The sequence below is a fragment of the Xiphophorus couchianus genome, chromosome 2 (genome assembly GCF_001444195.1).
Source record: "Xiphophorus couchianus chromosome 2, X_couchianus-1.0, whole genome shotgun sequence".
NCBI lineage: Eukaryota > Metazoa > Chordata > Actinopteri > Cyprinodontiformes > Poeciliidae > Xiphophorus > Xiphophorus couchianus.
In genome coordinates this window covers 305,864-326,808 of record NC_040229.1, presented here as the reverse complement: position 1 = coordinate 326,808, position 20,945 = coordinate 305,864, and the positions used below count along the sequence as shown (strand labels likewise).

The following is a 20,945-nucleotide window of genomic DNA, read 5'->3' as shown; positions in this document are numbered from 1 at the left end:
GAGTAGCTCTTGCCTGCAGATCCTCCAGGATCAAGTTTTATTTATTTATTAGTTTTTTATGAGGAAGGGAAAGCGTCAGAGACGACCCAGGTCCAGAGCAGGACATTGGCCTCTTGTGGTGGAACCAGTGCAGTGAGGGAAGCTGGTAAAAACTCAGTGTGCTGATTTACTGTTTGTTTTCAGAGCTGTAAATGTCCTGCTGCCTCATGCAGCTCTACTGATGGGAATAACAAATACAGCTGATTGTTAAAGTACTCGCCACTTACTGAACTTACAAGACATTTTTCATCAATATTTATGAATTATTGACTGAAAACAAGCTTCTATATCTTGCTGAAAATTACTTGTAAGTGTTGTCTTAATTCAAATGTACTAAAAACATTTGCACTAAAAACTAGAACAAAAATACTTGATAAGATTTGTATTTTTTTCCCTCAAGGTGAGCGCTAAGTTGACTGCTGAGATTTTGAGGTTTTTTGATCTTTGTGAGGACCCATATCGATAAAGCAGGCCAAATAGTCTCTCTTTACTTTAAATCCTGATTATACTGCCTTTGTCTTCACTTTATATGCAATAATATTAACCAGTGGGGTCAATTTCCAACCTTCAAAATTAACAAAGTACATGTTTTTTGCATTATTACGGACATAAACTAAGATTCTTAAAGCGACTCAAAGTCATATCTGAAAATACAGATTCATATTCTGGGAAAGCTTCACTGCAAAACAAAATCTTACCAAGTATTTTTGGTCTAGCTTCTGGTGCAAATATATTATACACTTGAAATAACTTGTTTGTAAGAATCAAAGGCTTGTTTTATGTAAATAGTTCCTTAATATTGATGAAAAAGTTCTGGTTCAGATTATTTCACTTATAAGATGAGAAAATGTTAAATAATCTGCCAGTGAAACTGGAACTTTTTCATCAATATTAAGGAATTATTGAGTGAAAACAAGCTCCTCCATCTTGCTGAAAAGTTATTTGTAAATTGTTTTTTTATTATTCTAAGTATACTAAGATATTTGTACTAGAAACTAGACAGAAAATATTTGGCAATATTTTGTGTTTTTGCAGTGCAGCATCTGAATCTTTTCCCCACTGAAACATGTTTATATTAGTTGCTCTCCGCCAGCGTACCATCTCCGTTTCATCTGCTCGTTCTCCGGGCCCCCAGCTGTCGTACAGCCGCTGTGACCTCTGAGATTTCGGGGGCCGTGAAAGGGTTTGGCCTGTCAGTGTCTCCCTCAGGGCACAGCAGTGACATTTAACTCAATATCCCAGAAGGATAAGGTTTCTGCCGTGCTCCCCTCCATTTTCCGCCTCCGTCTGTCGCTGAAGTGTGAGTAGCCCGTGCACGCAGGAACTCCTGCAGACACCGCGAACTGGGACACCCATCTCCACCAGCCCCCCGCTGGGTGAGCGCGCCACACCCTTCAGCCTCGCTGAGGGATCACCGTGTGCCACCCAGCGCTTTCCTCTCTCCACTTTTGAACTTTGTCCATGTTCCCAGCTCTTTACAAGTGTTGAGCACTGCGGTGGCGCAGCTGTACTCATCCTATGCAACTAAGTCTGTCTCTGCTGACTTGCAGACCTCAGGCAAAGTGAGAGGCAACTAGTGTCACTCTAAGATGCATAGCTCTGATATATTTTCTGAAGATTGCCCTGTGGAGAGGTTTCTACCCCCACATTGAAAATGTGTGCACAAATTTGCAAAAAAAACAAAAATCCTACCAAATATTTTGGTGTAGTTTTTAGTGCAAATGTGTTTATACAATTGAAATAAGACAAAAGTAACTTACAAGTAACTTTTCAGCAAGATATAGGAGCTTGTTTTTAATCGATAATTCCCTAATATTGGTGGAAATGTGCTAGTTTCACTGACAGATTATTTAATTTATAACATTGTAAAAATTTCTTGTTCTAAGTGAAATAATCTGCCAGTGGAACTACACATTTTCATCAATATTAAGCAATTATTGACCAAAAACAAGTTCCTATACACTGAAAAAAATGAACTTAGGGAGCTGTTACATTAACAAAAGAATATCATGTACTTTTAACTAAATAATTTCATGTTTCAAACAAAAACGTGATAAAATCATGTTGGATAAACAAGAAATTCAACAACTTAACGTTTATGAATTTTAATCATGTTGAGATAACATGATTCATTATAGTCAGATTGATCTCCCTCCGAAGAGGCTCTAGCGAGATCAGGGGATCACGCGAGATTATGGAAGATCACGCGACACAATGTGATCCTGGGAAAACTTCAAACCGGTTTTAGTTGCACATTAAACTATAGATATTTGTTTTTCTCTGCAGGGCAATATTGGCATTTAAGAACTGCACTGTAACAAATGGCTGTAAAAACTACAGCATGAAAATACAGTAAGGTGGCTGGGTTTTGAAAATACAGTTCTGTTGTACCTTTTCTAATTGTTGAGTGTTCTCTCTACCCTTTCACCCAGTCCTGTCTTAAAACACTTAATGTAATGTAACTTAAAAAAATGTCTTTGAATTAACGTAATTAAATCATGGAAAGGATTTCCACACGATTAAATAGCTTTCTTTCAGCATGAAGCATGTTTGTTGAGCTAACTTAATTTTTTATGAGTTGGATCAACTTAATTAAGTAGTGTGAAGGTACCACTGAACATCAGTTGGTTTCTCGGGCTGCGGTGGTGCAGGGGGTTAGCACGCTCCATGTTGGGAGGCCTTAGTCCTCGACCCGGATGTCGCTGGTTCGACTCCCGGCGACCTTTGGCGCATCTCCTCGCCCTCTTTCCTGTCTGCCTACTGTCGCAAAAAGCAGAGAAAAAAAACCATTGGTTTCAACTAATGCAATTTTCTAAATTTGCATTAGTCTTAATCATGTAAAGTAAATTATTTGGTCCAAAACATCGCAAATTAGTTGGGCTGGCTCTTTTAAATAACATTTTTTTGAAGTGTAGGTGAAATTCAGTTACACTGCAGATATTATTTTTGTAAAAACAAAGCAGAACTGAACCCGATTGCACTTGCATATCGTTTTTCACGCATGCAAAGCATGCCAAAAGGTTCTCGGAGTGATTGGATTTATACAGCAGTGCGGACATAATTAGGGTTATTAATAAAGCAGCCATAAAGTTGGTTTTAGCTCCGTACTTGTTACAGCATTAGCTAATAGTAATAATAGAGGTGGCAGCTGAGCCTCTGAATCCAGAATTCCTCTGCAGATATAAATAGAGAAGGTGACAGTGTGCAGTCGGCGGTGGCAGCACAACAGCTTTGCTGCGTTTCTACGTGGGAATGTCTGCTCCTCGCTGCAGCTCAGATTCATGAATCAAACCTCCACGTATCACAGAGAAACGTTGGGACTCATTAAAACTCCACAGTGTCATTAGTGTCCAGTAGGACTGCAAAGGTTCTGGTTGTTCGCACCATTCCAAGCACTCAGGGATGTACTATATAAGCCACGAGGGAGCTGATGAGGGAACGCAAGACTGTTGATCATTTTAATAGAGTGTCGCTTACCTGGTTTGCGCTGCATTTTACAAACCGGAGGTGTTTTATTGGGAAACTCGAGGTGAGCTGAAGGTCTCGCAAAAGAGAATAATTTACAGAGCAGCTGAAATTTTTAGAAAACCCAATCTGATCCTAAATAAGGTTAATAAGTAATTGTTCTCTGGGTTTTTTTGCAAAATTATCAAACCTTTGTAAAATTGTTGTCACAAGTCATCTGTTATCCAATTAGCTATTCAAAATGGGAAGATAACATCACATTCCATCAGAATAAAGATCTATTATAAAAAATTAACTTTTTGCTTGTTTTTTGTACTTCCATTTGGGTTTCTGTTGCTTCTAAAAGCAGCCCAAACACTTAAAAACCCACCCAGGCAGTTATTGGCAACAAGTTAAAGTTTTTTGGTGTATGCTAAGTCACAAATCAGCACTTGCCTAGCAACCCCAGCCGGTTACCTAGCAACCCAAGCTGAGCTCCATCACGTTTGATCAGGTGGTTTTACCTAACCTGTTGAAGGAAGTTCAGAAAATCTGAAAATTTTCAACTTTCAAAATCAGAAATTTCCAAGTTCTTTCTAGAAATTTTCAGAGATAAATCTCAAAGTTTCTATTTTTTTTCTAGAAACATTTTGAGTTTAGAATGTCATTTTTTCTTCTATATTTCTGAGATTAATCTCAAAATTAAAAAATTTTTGGACAGAAATTTACTCGTCCTTTTTTCCATCTACAATGGCTCTAATAGCCAGAGTGTATTAGTAGCAAGTTAGCATTAGCATCAACCACAGAACGTGCGCATGTAACGTTTGACTAACAAAAAAGTCCCAAAAGAATTAAAAAAAAACTACAATTTATAGAATTATATCTTGGTAGAATACAGAATGCTACTTTAATTTAAGCCATATTTTATTGAAGTTGGATTAGAAATAAGGGCGCTACAAACATCTTTGTGACTGATCGGAACGGTTTCGTTTACCGACATGACCAGTAATGGCGCCTGAAGTTTAGATACATACGGTTAGCTTTGCTGCATAACTTTTGCTAACTTCTGCCCATATATTATGTAAATTAATATTACTTACATTTCTGGGTTTCATTTTGTTAACTGTTATAACGCGGCAGCGTGTCTATGCGTAGGTAGTAAAAGAAACGTCTTTTTGGCCCCCCCACTACACTCCAGGAATGTGCGCATGCGCGAAATACCCGGATGTACGCAATAACATTGAATGTGTCTACTTTAAATAGTCCAGCCGCCGCAGATTTTAATGTCATCAAACGTATCAAATGCAAGTCTAACTTGCATTTTTTAAAGTTTGAGACATTTTTATTGTTCTTATTTGAATTTTAATAAACTTCTGATACATAAATTTTATATTTTTAAAGGAAGCGCAGACACCCTGATGTGATTTCTTTATTTACTCAAGGCTTTCCACTGAATAATGTTTCCAGCTTAATTAAATAATCACTGTGATGAATTGCAGTTGCAGTAAAACACATTGTTCAGCATTAAATTACCAATATTTGCGTCCACAAGAACATCTGCCTTGCCATTTTGACTGGCACACATCCATGAATCAGGAGGCTTATATTTCATGAGGGCCATTCTGTTACCAGAGTGTCATTAACCAAATCCTTGTGCAGTTTTATAATAGCTGTCATAAATTACAAAACGGCTCAGTGTGTCAGGCGGGCAAGGCGATATAAATGGCTATGTACAGTATTTAGTATCATCTGAAAGATGAACTCTGTAAAATAAACATATTTAATGTCTTATCTATTTTAAGTCCACTGACCTTCCCTAACCAAAGGCACAGCTGTAAGCGAAGGAGCAGCAAAACTCGAGTTTTCTCTTTCCAGTGAATCTTAATCTGGTAAACAGACTCACTGAGGTCAAGGTCAGGATTAATTCGGACCTCAAAGCTCACCGAGCAGCACAGATTTAACCCAAAAGTCCCCCAGTAAACTTAAAAAAAGGCAAAAATAGAGAAAAAATTTGAGATTTTTGCGAACAGTGAGCTTCAAAATACAAATAAATAAGTAAAAATGTGAAATATTTGAAATTCATAAATTCTCCATTGAATAATTGGTAAAAGAAAGGCCAGAATTAACATCATTCAACTTGTAAAATACCTTTATGACAATCTTAGGAAGGACAAAGAGTTCATGACCTTTTTTCAAGCCTCCATTCTACAGTAGTACACGTCGCCCCTCACCTCTGTGTTCCTGTAAAAGGAAGGCAGAGTGATGGACGGAGCGTCTTGACCGGGTCGCTGATGACAGGAAGATGAATGAATGCAAAAAAAAGAGCCGGAGAAATGCCAAAGAAGAAAACAAGAGTTAATTTAAATCAGTAAATATAGAAAGACGCCACATTTTTGCAAAGAACGGCAGCATCAAATAGTTTTATCTTTAAAAACAATCACTTTGAGATTGTGATTATTTTTATTAAAAATGCAGCTCCATGCGAAGTAAATCTTTACATTTTTGCATTTAGTTAAATTAGGGACGTCTTAACACGTAACCTAGAGAGTCAAAAAAAACATGAAGCTAAATTAAATTTCTTGTACTGGTGGGAGTGGATTAATTTATTCATTGACACTGCCACCTTGTGGACAAAAGCAAACATCACACACCAAATACAAACAATCCTCCAGTGTTTTTTCATTTGGTTCCTTTTTTTGCCTTGTGTGGAGATTAAAAAAAAAACAAAAAAACTGAAGTGTGGCTTTTTATTTACACCCAATAAACAAACCTTAGCTAACCTTAGCTAGTAGAAAACACTTAAACATTAGATTCTTCATTTTGTGATGTAAAAAAATTGGGGTAAATCAGGTTTGAAAACAATTTGCACCTTTTCTGGGAGACGCATCATGAAGAAACATGTTTCCCAATGTAACTACTATAACTTATTTAATCAATTTACTCACATCTGTCTTCACTTTATTCTGTGACGTGCATTTTTTTGGAGTCCTTCTCCTGACTGATCCCTTTGAACAATATTGTATTTGTTTGTATTATATGTACAAACTCTAGCCATGACAGACAAAACATGAATGAAATTTAAGACCTGTGCAAAAGAAAATTGCATATTTTATGTTGTAGTACCAAGCTTTTTTTGTGCAGAGTGCACGTAGCATCATACGGCAATAAAAATAATCCAGTGGCGATGATCTACAATGTCCAGCCAACAAACTACATTTACCAAAGATGGGCACAAAAAACTAGCTAGCTAGTCAGCCAACAAGGGTTTATTAGCACTGATAAGGTGCTAACAAACTGGTATCACTAACTGATTAGCTGCTAAAGTCGCTAATTTAAAGTACTGTGAAAGCAGTTTGAAGTTTGTCAAAGTACTTCAGCAAATAATTGCCTTCAGCTAAGTAGTTGAAAATAGCTAGTTAGCTACTTTAGCAACCAATTAGCTGCTAACTAGCAGCTAATTATCTGCTAAGTGTAGTGATAGCCTCAACTGCCAGTTTATTGGCACATTTCTAAATGCTAATAAATTAACAGCTAGCTGTTATTTTAGCAGTAGCCTCAATTACCTCGAGTCACAGGATGTAATAAAGATTTGCCTGACAGAAAAATAGACTATATAGAATGAGATTAAACAACAAAATTCAAAACCTGTGATTAGCAGTATTTAAGGTAAATTTCAAAATTTTCTAATAAATTTAAGACATTTTATTTTTAGATAGATGAAATTAAGACTTTTTAAGGATGCGCAGAAATCCTGCTTTAATATATTAGAAGAAACAAAAATGCTCAAATCAGTGAATAATTTACAGTTTAATTCCTGAAACAAAGCGAGGGTTCAATGTAAAACTGATAATTACACAAATACAGAAGAAGAGGGAGACACAGCAGTTCAGATTCTCGGTTTATTGGTCAACTCGATGAAAGACTACAAAACGAATTCACAAAAAATCTCTTTCAAGTAATCAAATCTGTACAAACCTAAACTGTATGGGGGGTTTTTACAGCTCTGGCTCATATGAATCTGACGAGTCATTTGTGTTTGTGCGTGTGTGTGTCGCTGTGTTCTTGCTTGGAAATGATGCAACTCCTCACAGCAAAATAAGCAAGACACGAAACACACACACACACACACACACCTGTGTTTGAGATTTTACAGTACAGAAACAGGGAAAACAAAACACGCCTCCCCCCTCTTACTCTCTACAAGTATGCTGCCAAAGCCGCCATGACAGCAACCTGTCTCCCAAAAAACCCCTGCGATTTCAGTCTGGTTGCCATAGAGACCGACCCTGTGGTTTCAACGCGGTCAGAGCAAGGGGAAAGTATAAACCTTTCAATAAATTTGCAAAAATGTACATGTGATTTTAATGCTCACCTGCAGACGAGACAAGTTTATAGTCCGCGCACGCACGCACGCACTCACTCAGACAATCCATTACATTAAATGTTTTAAGAAGTACAGATAAAAAAGGAAGAAAAACAAAACAAAAAAAAAGCCCTGGGTATAGGTTTGATTTCTGGCTGTTTGGTGGAATAAAGGAGAAGAGAGGTAGAGAGGGCAGGAGGGATGGGCCGGAGGTCGAAAAGCAAACTACTGCTGTCATTTCTTAGCTTTCCTGGGAGGAGTGACGGGGCGGCCGGAGCCCAAGCCGCCTCCGCCGCCGTAGAACAGCTTCTTATCGGCGGGTTTCAGGATCTGTTGCAGAAAAAAAACATCAGGAAACTACTAATAAACAGAGAAAGTAATGTGTTTTCTATAGATATTAATATCTGTATCAGTCCCAATATTGGGAATAGAAAAATATCAAAATCGGTATCGGTAGGGTTGCAACGCTAAATTTTGCTGGACAATAAATTGTTCCAGAAATTATTGTGATAACGATAATGTTGTTTTGAGACAATTTTTAAGTAATATGATGGTAAAGACATAATAATAATGCAAGAACACATTGTAAAGATAAAAAAACATTAAATTTTAATGAATGATGTGTGAAAAGAGCTAGCTAGTTAGCTAGCCTGCATCTTGCAATGTAGATGTCTTGACAGAATAGTCCAGTTAGGAAAAAATATATAATATACAATTAAATAGTTCTGTAAAGACACAATTTGAGACCTGTGATTTAAGGCCAAACTACTTTTAAAGCCTAATTTTTAGATATGTGAATTTAAGGTTTTTTTAAGGACATCCTGTTATGATTTCATTCTCACCATTAAACATAAATTTCTTGTGGCCCTAATACTCCGTCTGTCATTTGTACTTTCTTTACAAGAGACTAAAAATTTATTAAAATTGAAAATCGAGTTAGTTATGAAAATATTGTAGATTTTACTTTTTAAGCGCTGTGATCATTTTCAAAGATTCAGGTGTAATGCTCACCTGGAATGAACACATGAGGGTCTCGTCTACGCTCATCATGGCCCCTGCGTTGTCGAACTCCCCGCAGTAGTTTGGGGCTGAAAACAGCGTCACCAGCTGGCGCTTAGCAAAGAACTCATAACCGTCCTCAACCACCTGAAAACACACGCAGGAGACGGTCAAAACACAGCAGAGTGAGGGAGGCAGGAAAAATAAAAACTAATAAAAATGTGTTTTTTAAACAAAAATAATAATACACAAAAAAGGAAAGAAATTGATAAAAAAGAATTGAAAAAAATAAAATTTGTTCTCTCCTCCCCAAACTCTCAATAGTTCAGGTCGTAGTTAAACCGCTCCTTCAAGACGCTAACATACGTTTATCACTGATTCCAACAAAGATTTTAAGATCTAGAGAAAATTTTATACTATTAACGATGCTTCGGATACGGCTAACAATTATCTGAGTAATCGGTTATTCTATTGACAGATGATTAATCGATTTACCCAAAGATTAATCAACAATTCCAACGATTAATCGATTTTTCAGAAAAATAAACGATTGTTCTACCGATTAATTTATTATTCTTACTATTAATTGACTGTTGTGTCGATAAATCAATTGTTCCGACGATTAATCAAGTAAAAAATTTGCACATTATACCAAATTTTCAACCGCTTTGGCTTATTATGTACAGTATTAAAACTACATTAAAAATGCTAATAAATAATTCAATTCCTTTCCTAAATGAGAAAAACATTTTATTGCCTATAACGCAGCAACATATTATTCCTTTAGTGTACTCTTGATCATTTGTAGCATCTGCAGCCAAAAAACCTTAAAAAATAAAATAAAATCAACATGTAAAAAGCTCAGCCCTTTCTGTTCGACTTAATATCAATACAGTGTAGGGCTGATTATTTTTTTAGATGGACTAATTAATAATTGGATAGAAAAAGGTGTTTAATAGGAGTTTGAACCAGGTGAAGCATAATCCACCACTTTAGGATTTCTGTGTAGAACACATTTACAGACAAAGAAAGTTTTTCATCTTAATTGCAAAATGTTTATATTTTTGTTCAGTTTTGGCTTAATTGTTGCTCTGACTGTGCTGTTCTTTTTTTTAAATAAAATAGTACAGTTTTACTTTTAAATATCTGTATACTCCAAATTAGTTGACCATTATTTTAACAATCAATTAATCACGATTGAACTGATTAATCACGATCAAGCCGATTAATTAAGCCCTAATAAAGGTAGGAAAATGTTTTTAATTGGAGAGTAGGTAGGAAGGGAAACCAGTAAAGATATTAAAATAAATCAGACAAAAATACAAGTATAGCAATATTAACAATATAAGATTTATGTACAATCTACAACCGTAAACTAACAGAAATCAATAGCTAATATTTACAACATGGAGAGAAGTATAACTGAGCTTCAGCTTTTATTGTTGTTTTTTGAGAAGTTCCACCTGATGCACTTCCACAAAATATTTGAAAGTCATCAACCAGCTTGCTGAGAATTCAGAGAGGAAGTTCACAGCCGATAGGAACAACATGAGCGCAGCGAGAGCCTCGCCTCGCAGAAACAGGTTCCAACAAGCTGAACACACCTCGAATAAAAACATTCCTTTCTATAACCAAATACAAATAATAATCAATTCAGCTGAAGAACAAGTCGCTCTGGTTTTGCTTTTGCTGACATCTCTCATTAAAAAATTAACTCTCCACACCGACCTGATGGGCTCGACAAATCAGGTCCATGTCGTGTCTGTGGAGGAACTTGGTGACCACGTCTGCGCCGAAGGTGAAGGAGACGCCGCGGTCGTTCTCGCCCCAGCCCAGCACGTCCTTGTCCGGGTCGGCCCACAGCAGGTCGCAGAGGAGGCCCTGGTCGGGCACGTCGGTGGGACGCATGACCCTCCTGACCTGCTCCATGGACTGGAGGTCCGGGGAAAGGCCTAAACACCAACAACGCAAAGGTTAAAAACGGCAGAATCAGCAGAAAATATACCAATATTTTGGATTTAAAGTGTAAGAAACTGAACCAGTTCCACATCGATGACACTATTTAAGCACTAGGGATCAGTGGAAACTTAAAAAATTCAATAAATGTAAGCATGGGCCAAAATGATTAATTGAATTAATTGCGATTAATCGATGATTGGAACAATCGTCAACCGATTCTGTAATCAATTAAGTGTACAGACTCAAAAAAAAGGGTAATTTTCTGACCAGATGTCATCTTCAGAGCAGTAACTCAGCCAAAACTGTATAATATATACAGACGTTTAACATTTAAAATAAAAAAAACAACCTTTTGTTTGCATATATTTATTTAGGCTAAAGCGATTAAGTTATGGAAGTAATCGTCCACCACTTTAGTAATTAACCATTAAATGGAGCATGCAGACAAATAACCCTAACCATTCAACAAGCTGTTATTTAGCATGAAGTCCAGAACTTTTTACATAAACTGATTTTTGATCATTAAATCTGTGAATTTCTGACTGATATTCATTATTTTTTATATTTGTTTCAAGTTGGATTCATGTTAGTTATTTAAAGACTTAACTTTGAATAGAAAAATATATACAAGAAAATTCTCAATCAGAAATTGCACGACCGCCATGAAGTTTCTCCACGACCCTCCTATGGGTCGCGACCCCCACAATGAAGACCTCTGAACTAGATCAGAGGTATAATTGATCAATAATTATTTTTCTTCAAAAGGAGCAAAAATGTGAAAGAAATCCCTGCATATACCCAGAACAAAACTAACTTTTGAATTTAATTCTGCAAACTAAGAAAGAGATTAAACCAGATTTAGATTTAAGCTCCATCGTCGTCCTTCTGCAAGGTAAAGCTCCTTCATGTGTTCACTCTCTCTTATGTAACCAGAGTTTACAGATCAGCAGTCTGTGTTTACATATTTTCACTCGACGCCGCCATTTTGTCTGAGCCCACTTTCACATGCTTTTTATTTCTCTAAACCTACAAACACACATATTCACTGTGAAACACTAATATTTATTCTCAGCGGATGTGTTGAGTGATTACCTACAACATTCTCCAGATCCTTAAATGTTTTATCGGATGTTTTCCAAATGTAAATCCTAATAAGAGTAGGATAAAAATCAACCTAAGTAGCCAAACACTGACTCTCTGAAAACGGGACATAAATACTGTAGAGTGAATTTTATGCTCGTTTGGCTGCGACGGAAACAACACAGCAGAGATGAGAGACGAGTTACGGGGAGAGGAGGATACCTCCATGGCAACAGAAGATCTTCTCGTCAACGATGGCTGCGACGGGCAAACAGTTGAAGCAGTCGGTGAAGGTCTTCCACAGCTTTATGTTGTATCGCCTTTTACCTGTGAGAGAAAAAAAAACACACATCAGAAAGTCTGAATGTTGGATAATTTCATTGCTGCAAACTACAACGCGTTTCAGTGGGACTGCATGGAGAAGAGGAGGGAAAATTATGTAATCTTCACTTTTCTCTTTTGCAGATAAAATCTGAGAAGTGTGGCCTGCATTTGCATACAGCTAAACAGAGTTAATAGTTTGTGAAACAGAACCAAGGTGCACCGATTGCAGATTTCTGAAACTGGATCTGACAATTCCAAATTTTGGGTCTAAAAAGTTTAAAAATGATCACCTTTTTGCCGTTCTTCTTTGCAAAACAGCTCAAAGTAAGTATGATTGGATGAGCCACGCTCTCAGCTTTACCTTCCAAGTCTGTCAGTTCATTTCTGAGCACTTTAAACTTCACAAAATAATACATTTTGAAGTCTTGCCACACATTTACAAATGGATTTATGTCTGTACTTTGACTGGGCCATACACTTTTTCCACAGAAACAATTCAAGCACTTTTCAGTTGAGTTTCCATACTTTTCCAGCACCACACTTTGAAGAGAAAAATAATACAAATGAACTAAAGAAAACAGTTTTTGTACAGCATTATATAATATAATTTATTACAATTATTAATACGTCTGGTGATTGTATTTTACATTCCAAAGCAGGGGCAAAAAAGTAAAATATAACAAAATTTTATGTTTTGAAATGTGACTCTTACACACAAACCCTTTACAACCAACTGGTAGGCCTGTCACGATAGCAAATTTTGCTGAGCGATTAATTGTCTCAAAAAATTATTGCGATAAACGATAATATTGTTTAAAGACCTTTTTACACTGATTTAATGGAAATGAAGTAATAATGCATGTGATTTCCTGCCAAAGATAGATACACTTTATTTTCAAAAGAATATTTAACACTGGAGCTGATAAACAAAATAAACAAAACAACCAAAAACATAAACAAAATGGATTCTCAGTCTCCATTAACAAAAAATGTACTTGATAAAAACTAAACAACATAAAGCCAAAGTGGAAATAAATACTGCATTCAACCAACAGAGTGCAGATTATGAAGTCTGTATATTATGTTGCCCTTCAGTAATAATTAGATTTAAATAGAGAAAATGGGCACATCGACTACCTGATGCAATAGTTCACACTACATGATTTTTTGCTCCTATTTTTCCCCTTACAACAATCTTAAAACGTTGGTCTTTCTAAGATTGTGTGGTGTGTTATGGTAGATCGTAGTTGCCGCTCAGATCTAAATCAGGGGTTTTCCCCAACCGAGAGCTTAAAGACACCTGTTGAATGTGACAGGTAGCCAATCAGAAAGCGAGGATTCTCCTCTGTTTTCTGAGGGGAAATTACGGAGGGGAATCCCAAACAGCTGACACGGAGCAACCCGTCCAGCAGACATCAGAGATGATATGTGGAAACAACATTAATGTTTATTCAACATGCAAAGAATATAGAAATGACAAGAGGAGGAGCTGGAGCGAAATTGCTACCGCAGTTGATAAACCCGGTAACTTTTCAGCTGTTCTTCGTTAACGTGACGTAAACAGGTTCTAATGATTTTCATTCAGTCAGGACTTTACGCTGACACTAGCCACATGCATTGCAGGTAGATTGTAGTAAAGCATTGATTAATACCTGGTTTTAAAATTAGTTCACTGGACTTGTAGCCATTATTTTGTGCCCATTGTTGGACACCACACGGCAGGAACGAACCCGATCGAACCGTTATACCTAGGATTTCTGTCGGCTAATGTGTGGTCTGTCAGGTTTTGAAAATGGGCCGACAATCGGCAGACAGCTCTAAGATCGTGTCGTGTGCGCTGGGCTTTACACTAAGGAAATGAGGAAGGGAGGGTCAGTGGAGAGCACCGGAGTTGAGCCTTTTTTCATTCGGTGTCATCAACAGAAAGAGAAAAAGGGCGGAAGAGACGATAATGCCGATAATTGAAATGACGTCGATAGTTTTAATTTATCGTACGATTAATCGATTTATCGTTTATCGCGACAGGCCTACTCACTGGTCTGAAAAAGTTACTTAAAATATTTTAAAAGTTTTCTGGAGTTTAGCAAATAAAAATAATGTTGGCGATAATAACTTAAAACAATAAAGGTTTAGTCAGATTTAAGTTCAAACAGTGAGAATTTTTTTTTTTTTTTTAAATTACCATTAAATATCTGGTTTCAACTGTAAATAACATTTTCGAAATGTATGCTTTTAATCAAATGGTAGATTGCACTTTATCACAAAACTGTGCAGGCTGAATATCAGGAACTTTCAAGGACAGATATCAACCTTGAAAACACGTAATAGAAATTAAAACATTTTCAAACATTTCAAGCACCTGATTAACAAAAAACAAACACGCACAGAAAAGCTGCTAAAATAAGGAAACAAACGTGAATATATTTTACTGATTAGGATTAATTACTGGATGTTTAGATTACTTTCTGTTGAACGTGAATAAATTGATTACATTGATACACAATGTAAAAAAGGTTTAAGGGGAATGAATACTTGCTCTGCATCCCCAGAACCAGAACCAAACGAGGAGAAGCAGCTTTCAGCATCTATGCACCACAAATTTGGAACAAACTTCCAGAAAACTGTAAAACAGCTGAAACACTGACTTCTTTTAAATCTCAACTAAAAACCCACCTGTTTAGAATTGTATTTGAAATGTAATCAATTACAAATTTATTGATGGAACTTGACTTAATGCTTTGTTTTTGATTCTATGTTGCATTGTGTTTCTGTGTTTGTAATGATGTAAAGCACTTTGAAATGCCTTGCTGCTGAAATGTGCTATACAAATAAAATTTGATTGATTGATTGATTGATTGATTTCAATAAGCACTACCAAACCAAATGTCTTCTTATGCAGTGGATAAACAAATAGAGTTAGAATTTTTTCTGACTTACACTCATCATAGAAGCCGTATATTCTGTTAATGGAGGCGCACTCGTGGTTTCCCCTCAGCAGGAAGAAGTTTTCTGGGTATTTGATCTTGTAGGCCAGCAGGAGGCAGATGGTCTCCAGCGACTGCTTCCCTCTGTCCACATAGTCGCCCAGGAACAGGTAGTTGCTCTCTGGTGGGAAGCCTCCATATTCAAACAGCCTCAGAAGGTCGTAGTACTGCCCATGAACATCGCCTGGAGAGATGGAAAGAGCAGGATCGTATGGAAGACCGAAAATGACAACAATAAAAACAGAAATATATCCATTTTGTGTAGCCTTTTCTTTATATGTGCGGTTTTGTCAAGAAATGTATACATTTTGTTTTGCCTCCGACGAAAACAATTTTCTGCTTTTATTTTTAATTACGTCCATTTTGGTCCTCCATAGTTCTGAGCTTGACTTTAATTAAATTTTGACTCACAACAGTCATTCAGAGGCAGATAGAGAGAAACAGATATAATTACTAAAATAAAATTAATCCATAAAATTCAAAGATTTCCATCTGAGGAAGCCCAGACTTCATGCTGAGCAAGTACGGGGTCACGTAGACAAAAACAACTCCCTTTTAACATTATCTGTGCTTTTATTGCGTTGACTGAAATTACAAAAATAAATTTATTTATTGCTAATTTTGAAAAACAAAAAACAACTCATGTTTTTCAATAAAAAGTTATTGTGATAAGTTTCTTATAAGAATTTGAAGAATTTTGATTTACAATAAAATCTAATGTTTTTTAAAAAACTGAAACTGTCCTTATTGTCAGGATTGATAGTTTTCCTTTTTTTTTTTTACCAACATATTTTTATTGAGTTTTTACACTTTGGAAATACAAGCATGTAGTTATTTGAACAGGTTCTCTTTGTAGTTGTTACATGACAGTAATTATTTTACTCAACCCAGAGAAATAAAATAAAACAAAAAATAATAATAATAATAATAAATAATAATAATAATAATAAAAAGTAAAAAACAAAACAAAGAACACAGCTTCTCAAAAACTGGGGTATCCTCACAGATTACAAATTGGTCAGATATAATTATACACATCTATACAACATGGCACACCACAGATTCTGGCAAATCAGAACTCAAACAAACCCTGTGTCAAGTCTAAGTCCTTAATAAAATTAATGAAAGGCCCCCAAATCCTCTCAAAAAGATACCGTTTGGATTTCTAGTTTTCCATTTTCTCTATCAAAAAACTTGTCATGGAAGCAGAAATGGTTGATGCACACAGACTGCTTGTTTTTCATCTTTGAGGGTGACAAAATCTTAAAATAATTTAAAAAATGTTAAATAGAACCAAATTTATCAAGCATGTTTCTTCATTCTTTAGCATACTGTCGTAATTAGAATCTCAAACATGCAGCAGCTTTTACTCAAAGCAGCTTAAAAAACAGAGTGACCTTGTGTCCCGTTTTTGTTGCAGAGTTTAGACAAAAAAATGTTTTTATAGCTCAAATAAGAAAAACTAAACTAAACTAGAACAGATGGACAAACCAAACTTTGTGCCACTTTTTAAACCTAAAAACATTAAATCCTTATTACTTTTCAGCCAAAACGTAAAATTAAACTCCTGGCTATAATGCAGCGGTAATTATTGGTCGACAGACATTAAACAACTTTACATTTAAAAGAACAAACAGCAAAGTGGTTAAAAGTGTGATTATCCTGTCTGACTAAAAAAAGCTAAAGGTTCAACCATTTAGCTTTTTTTCTTTGGGTTTCATTTTTCACACCAACCAATATTTAACAAAATATTCAATTATCTGTTGATTTTCAGCAGAAAAAACTCAAGATGTGAGCCTGAATTTAGTGTTGTAATCTAGGGCAGAAACGATTATTCGTGATTAATAAACTGTTGAAATAATCGTTGACTAATTTAGTAATCGATTAATCATCAACTGGAGTATACATTAATAAAAAAGGGCTGAAATAACAGTTAAAATTGTAATTAAACTGTACAAAATTGTACACAGTTTGCTTTTAAGATAAAGAAAACATTTTCTCGGTAAACATGTTCTCCCATATTTGCTGAGCCATTTATTGCATTTTAAGCAATGAATTATTTATTTTCTTGTGTAAAAATTTATGAATTTGTTTAATTGCATTTTTAATGTTGTATTAAAAAAGCTTAAGAAGTTAAATAAAAAATCTGCAGAAAGATCCACATTATCTAGACGATTAATCAATTAATCATTAGAATAAATGATTACTAAAATAATCATTAGTTGCAGCCGTACTGTAGTGATTTTTTCCCCTCCGTTTTCTGCAGAGTACTGCAAACTCGGTCACTTTCTGAACTCCACACACTGTTCCTATGAAGCAACACTGAATGGTGTCATCAGCACAACGACTCAGGAAAACAAGTCCAAGGAGACTCGCACTGCAAAACAGCAGTGGCAAGGCAACAAAAAATAAATAAATCTCTGCACGCTTTTAATAAGAAAAAGTCAAATCCAAACGCTTATTAAATCCTGCAACTGTTAGAGCTGAAATGATTAATCAAATTAGTCATGATTAATCAATTATTGAAACTGTCTGCAATTAATCGTTAACTGGAATACAGGCAAAAAAAAAGACCATTTACTGGGGAAAGAATCAACATATTGAGAGCAAACGTTAAACCAAAAGTGTATAAAAATGCATATATTTTGCATTTAAGATAAAAATGCCTTTTACTATAAAAATGTTTTGGCCAAAACTCCTCAGGTGGCAGTTTTAGCTTCATCCGGTTCAGATTTACTAAAGGACTGCTAAATTACTGCATCTTAGGCAATAAAATGTTTATTTTCTTATTTAAAAGGGAATTCATTTGTTTATTTGCATCTTTTAATTTATTTCTAAAACAGCACAGAAAAAGACTTAAGTGGCTAAATGAAAAATATGTAGAAAGTGCCATTTTAAACCCTGATTAATCGATTAATCACCAAAACAATCAATTAATCATCAGAATAATAGAGATTAACTACTAAAATAATCGTTAGTTGCAGCTCTGCAACAGTTTTCCACCTCTTTAGAGAATTCACCATAATGTTAAAATAATCCACAGAGCTACAACAACTGTCCTCCCAAACTCTAGTGTGTGAAAATACACTTGAAGATGACCCTTGACCCCGAGGCTCACCACAAATCTTGAGAGGTGCCTCCAGTTCTAGCAGGATTGGCTGGCTGAGGAAAATCTCCCGAGACTTCAGGCAGAGGCCGCGGATTTCATTCTCTGTCAGCTGAACGTTTTTACCGGGTCTGGATCCTTTCACTTTGCAGATAAAACAAAGCAGAACAAAAGGTACATCAAAGGAAAAACAATGATTATTACTGTTAATCGTCTGAATTTAAATATTCATTTTGTGCCCAAAAATGCAAACCATTGGTACTGACTATTCCATCTGTACTTTTAAAAGTTACAGTTTTATACTGTAATTTTTACAAGAATTTCTGAACTGTGAATGCAGCTAATATTTTAGTCTGTTTTAAAAGACAATTTTCAGATTTCTCAATCAATAATTGTGGAAATATTAGAGAAGAAATTGCCAAAAAAAAAAAACAACAGGAAAGGACTGAATGTCTTTTTAAAAAGGTGTAAGTGGTAAAATGAAAACTCTACAGAATGTGGGATTTATAAATTCCGATTAATCGCTATAACAATCGATTAATTGGCAGAAAAATCGATTGTTCAACAAAGAAGGTGCTGCTATACAAAATTAAGGTAAAAAAGGCAAAACTGCTTCATTTTCCAATGGATTTATTTAAAAAATCGAAATAATTTTTTTCATATGCAAAAATAATATAGATTTATATTTTAGCACCCACCATTTTTGCAATACAATTCAAGAGTATATAAAAACATTTTTGATATTAGTTAATTTGCTTAAACATAATCTTCCAAACAGCCTAATATCAGCAACTATTAAACATGTTTAATAATTTTTTATCTTACATTCTGATAGAGTCAATCAATTTTTTGTAGTTTAATTTAAAAACAAATCAGCTACGATTGGATTGATTAGATGCATTTGCTTTAACAAATCTTGTAATTTATTAATTTTCAGATTAAATAAAGTCTTCCACCTCTATCTTAGAACCAGTGACACATTTGAGTCTCTTATGTATTATGCTTTTTAAAAAATAAAAAAACAAAATTTAAACTCGACGAGTCAGAACTCAAAGAAAACCAAACATTTGAATCACTCAGGAAGCCTGATTTGTTAACCTCTAATTTCTAACCTACAAATAGGATGAAATTGTGTGAAAATAAACACCATTTCAAAAATAATCGTTTCAAAAACGTTAATATGCCTACATTTATGCACACTTTTTGATTACTGTTATTTTTTTATTTTAGCTATTCAAAATGCCCACCTTTTAGATTATCAAAGATAATTTGGAAAGAAATGCGAGCAAATTCAACATTTCAAAAAATACATTGGAACACGGGAGGCATTATCTCGGCTCAAAGTTTACATTTTTGGCCAAATCTGAGATAACGCATCCATTCTTTCCTTAAAGTGTCAAAGTTAGGGGGGGGGGGGGGGGGGGGGGGGGGGGCAGGTTTTAAATGTTAGAAATAGGGATGATCAAACCAAGCTGATGCTGCACAATTTAAATGTTCAGCTTCGTTTGCAAGACGCTAAAGATGAGCAACTCGCCTAGCATTGGCGGCTTCCCTGTTCGCTAAAATGGCACCTATGTGCGGATAAATGTATATTCTGAGTCTTACCTTCGAGCAGGCGCTGTATAATGGAGTCGATGTTCAACTTGTCGGCTTCCGCCATTTTATTACCCTATTTTTGGATCTTGGAGTAATCGATGAGATAAAGATGCGGCGGCTTAAAGTGGCTACCGAGTTACTGTTAGCCTAACTACTTTAATCGGCTGTCGTTAGCGCGCTAGCTTACTAACCTTGGGGGAAAATTGTCAACCTCAAAGTCTGAGGCCGGGAGTTCAATTAATGAGGATGTGATGGCTGACATGTGCTGCAAAAATAATAAATTGTCAATATATTTTTAGTAAATATTCCAATTAGCTTTTAAATGTCAGTATTTTTCCCGTGACAGCCCCGTTTATGCCGCAGCTACTAGCAGCATGCCATCGACAAAAAAAGGCTAGAAGAGCGTTAGCTCAAAGCGACGTTGAACGGAAGTGGTAAGACTGTTTTTGCGCTGCGATTGGTTAGTTTTCACATGTAGGCGGGATCTAGTGCCTTATCTCCTCCCCTGGATTGGCTGTATTCGAAGTATGTCAGCATTTGGTTATCTTAACGTTACAATAAAAAAAGAACGAGTAGTCGTTCTTGGTATATAAGGTAGGCTGTGGTGTCATATAATCAAAACAGCATTTATGACAAATTTTTGATCATTGTATTAGTTTTAAACAATAACATTTATTCAGATCTGAAAGGTAATTTTTTATAGTTGAAAATTTAATTTAACATGTGTAAGAAGTTCCCAGTTCCCAGAACTCTTGTGGGAACCATTACATTGGTTTGAAAAAACATCTAAGTTATTTTACAAACAGCATTAGGTAACATCACTTTAATGACTAAATTAGAGTAAAATTGAATAATAGGAGTTACTCCAACATTTAATTTCCCTTTGGAATCAACAAAGTTTTTTGTTGTTTTATTACGGCATTACAGATATCTAAAATGAAATACTTCCTCAGTGTCTACATTTCCTTAATAAAATTATATTTCAGTACAGAACTACAGAATGGCAAGCATCTAAAAAGAAGTTTAATTGTTTACAAAGAACTTTATGCAT

The 20,945-nt window shown here is 35.5% G+C and overlaps 1 protein-coding gene and 1 long non-coding RNA gene across 2 annotated transcripts; both read right to left on the bottom strand.

Moving 5' to 3' along the window:
- Positions 1–2,454: 2,454 nt before the first annotated feature.
- LOC114156831 (uncharacterized) lies at positions 2,455–6,630 on the bottom strand. The gene is made up of 2 exons (XR_003598025.1): positions 4,584–6,630; positions 2,455–2,799 (listed from the first exon to the last, which is right to left on the bottom strand). It is a non-coding gene; the product is annotated as an uncharacterized LOC114156831 (long non-coding RNA).
- A 738-nt stretch (positions 6,631–7,368) lies between these two features.
- ppp1cab (protein phosphatase 1, catalytic subunit, alpha isozyme b) lies at positions 7,369–20,307 on the bottom strand. The gene is made up of 7 exons (XM_028037333.1): positions 19,904–20,307; positions 18,311–18,442; positions 15,146–15,376; positions 12,107–12,211; positions 10,574–10,797; positions 8,858–8,992; positions 7,369–8,176 (listed from the first exon to the last, which is right to left on the bottom strand). The coding sequence occupies exons 1-7, from the start codon at positions 19,956–19,958 to the stop codon at positions 8,081–8,083; spliced, it is 978 nt and encodes a 325-aa protein (XP_027893134.1). The 5' UTR covers positions 19,959–20,307; the 3' UTR covers positions 7,369–8,080.
- Between the last annotated feature and the right edge of the window lie 638 nt (positions 20,308–20,945).

Bases quoted from the DNA above. Each gene is read 5' to 3' on its own strand.
- ppp1cab (XM_028037333.1), bottom strand. From the start codon at position 19,958: ATGGCGGAAGCCGACAAGTTGAACATCGACTCCATTATACAGCGCCTG. The intron at 10,798-12,106 runs GTATCCTCCTCT...GTTGGTGTTTAG, and splicing joins GATCTTCTGTTGCCATGGAG to GCCTTTCCCCGGACCTCCAG. The intron at 8,993-10,573 runs GTCGGTGTGGAG...GTGTGTTTTCAG, and splicing joins TGATTTGTCGAGCCCATCAG to GTGGTTGAGGACGGTTATGA.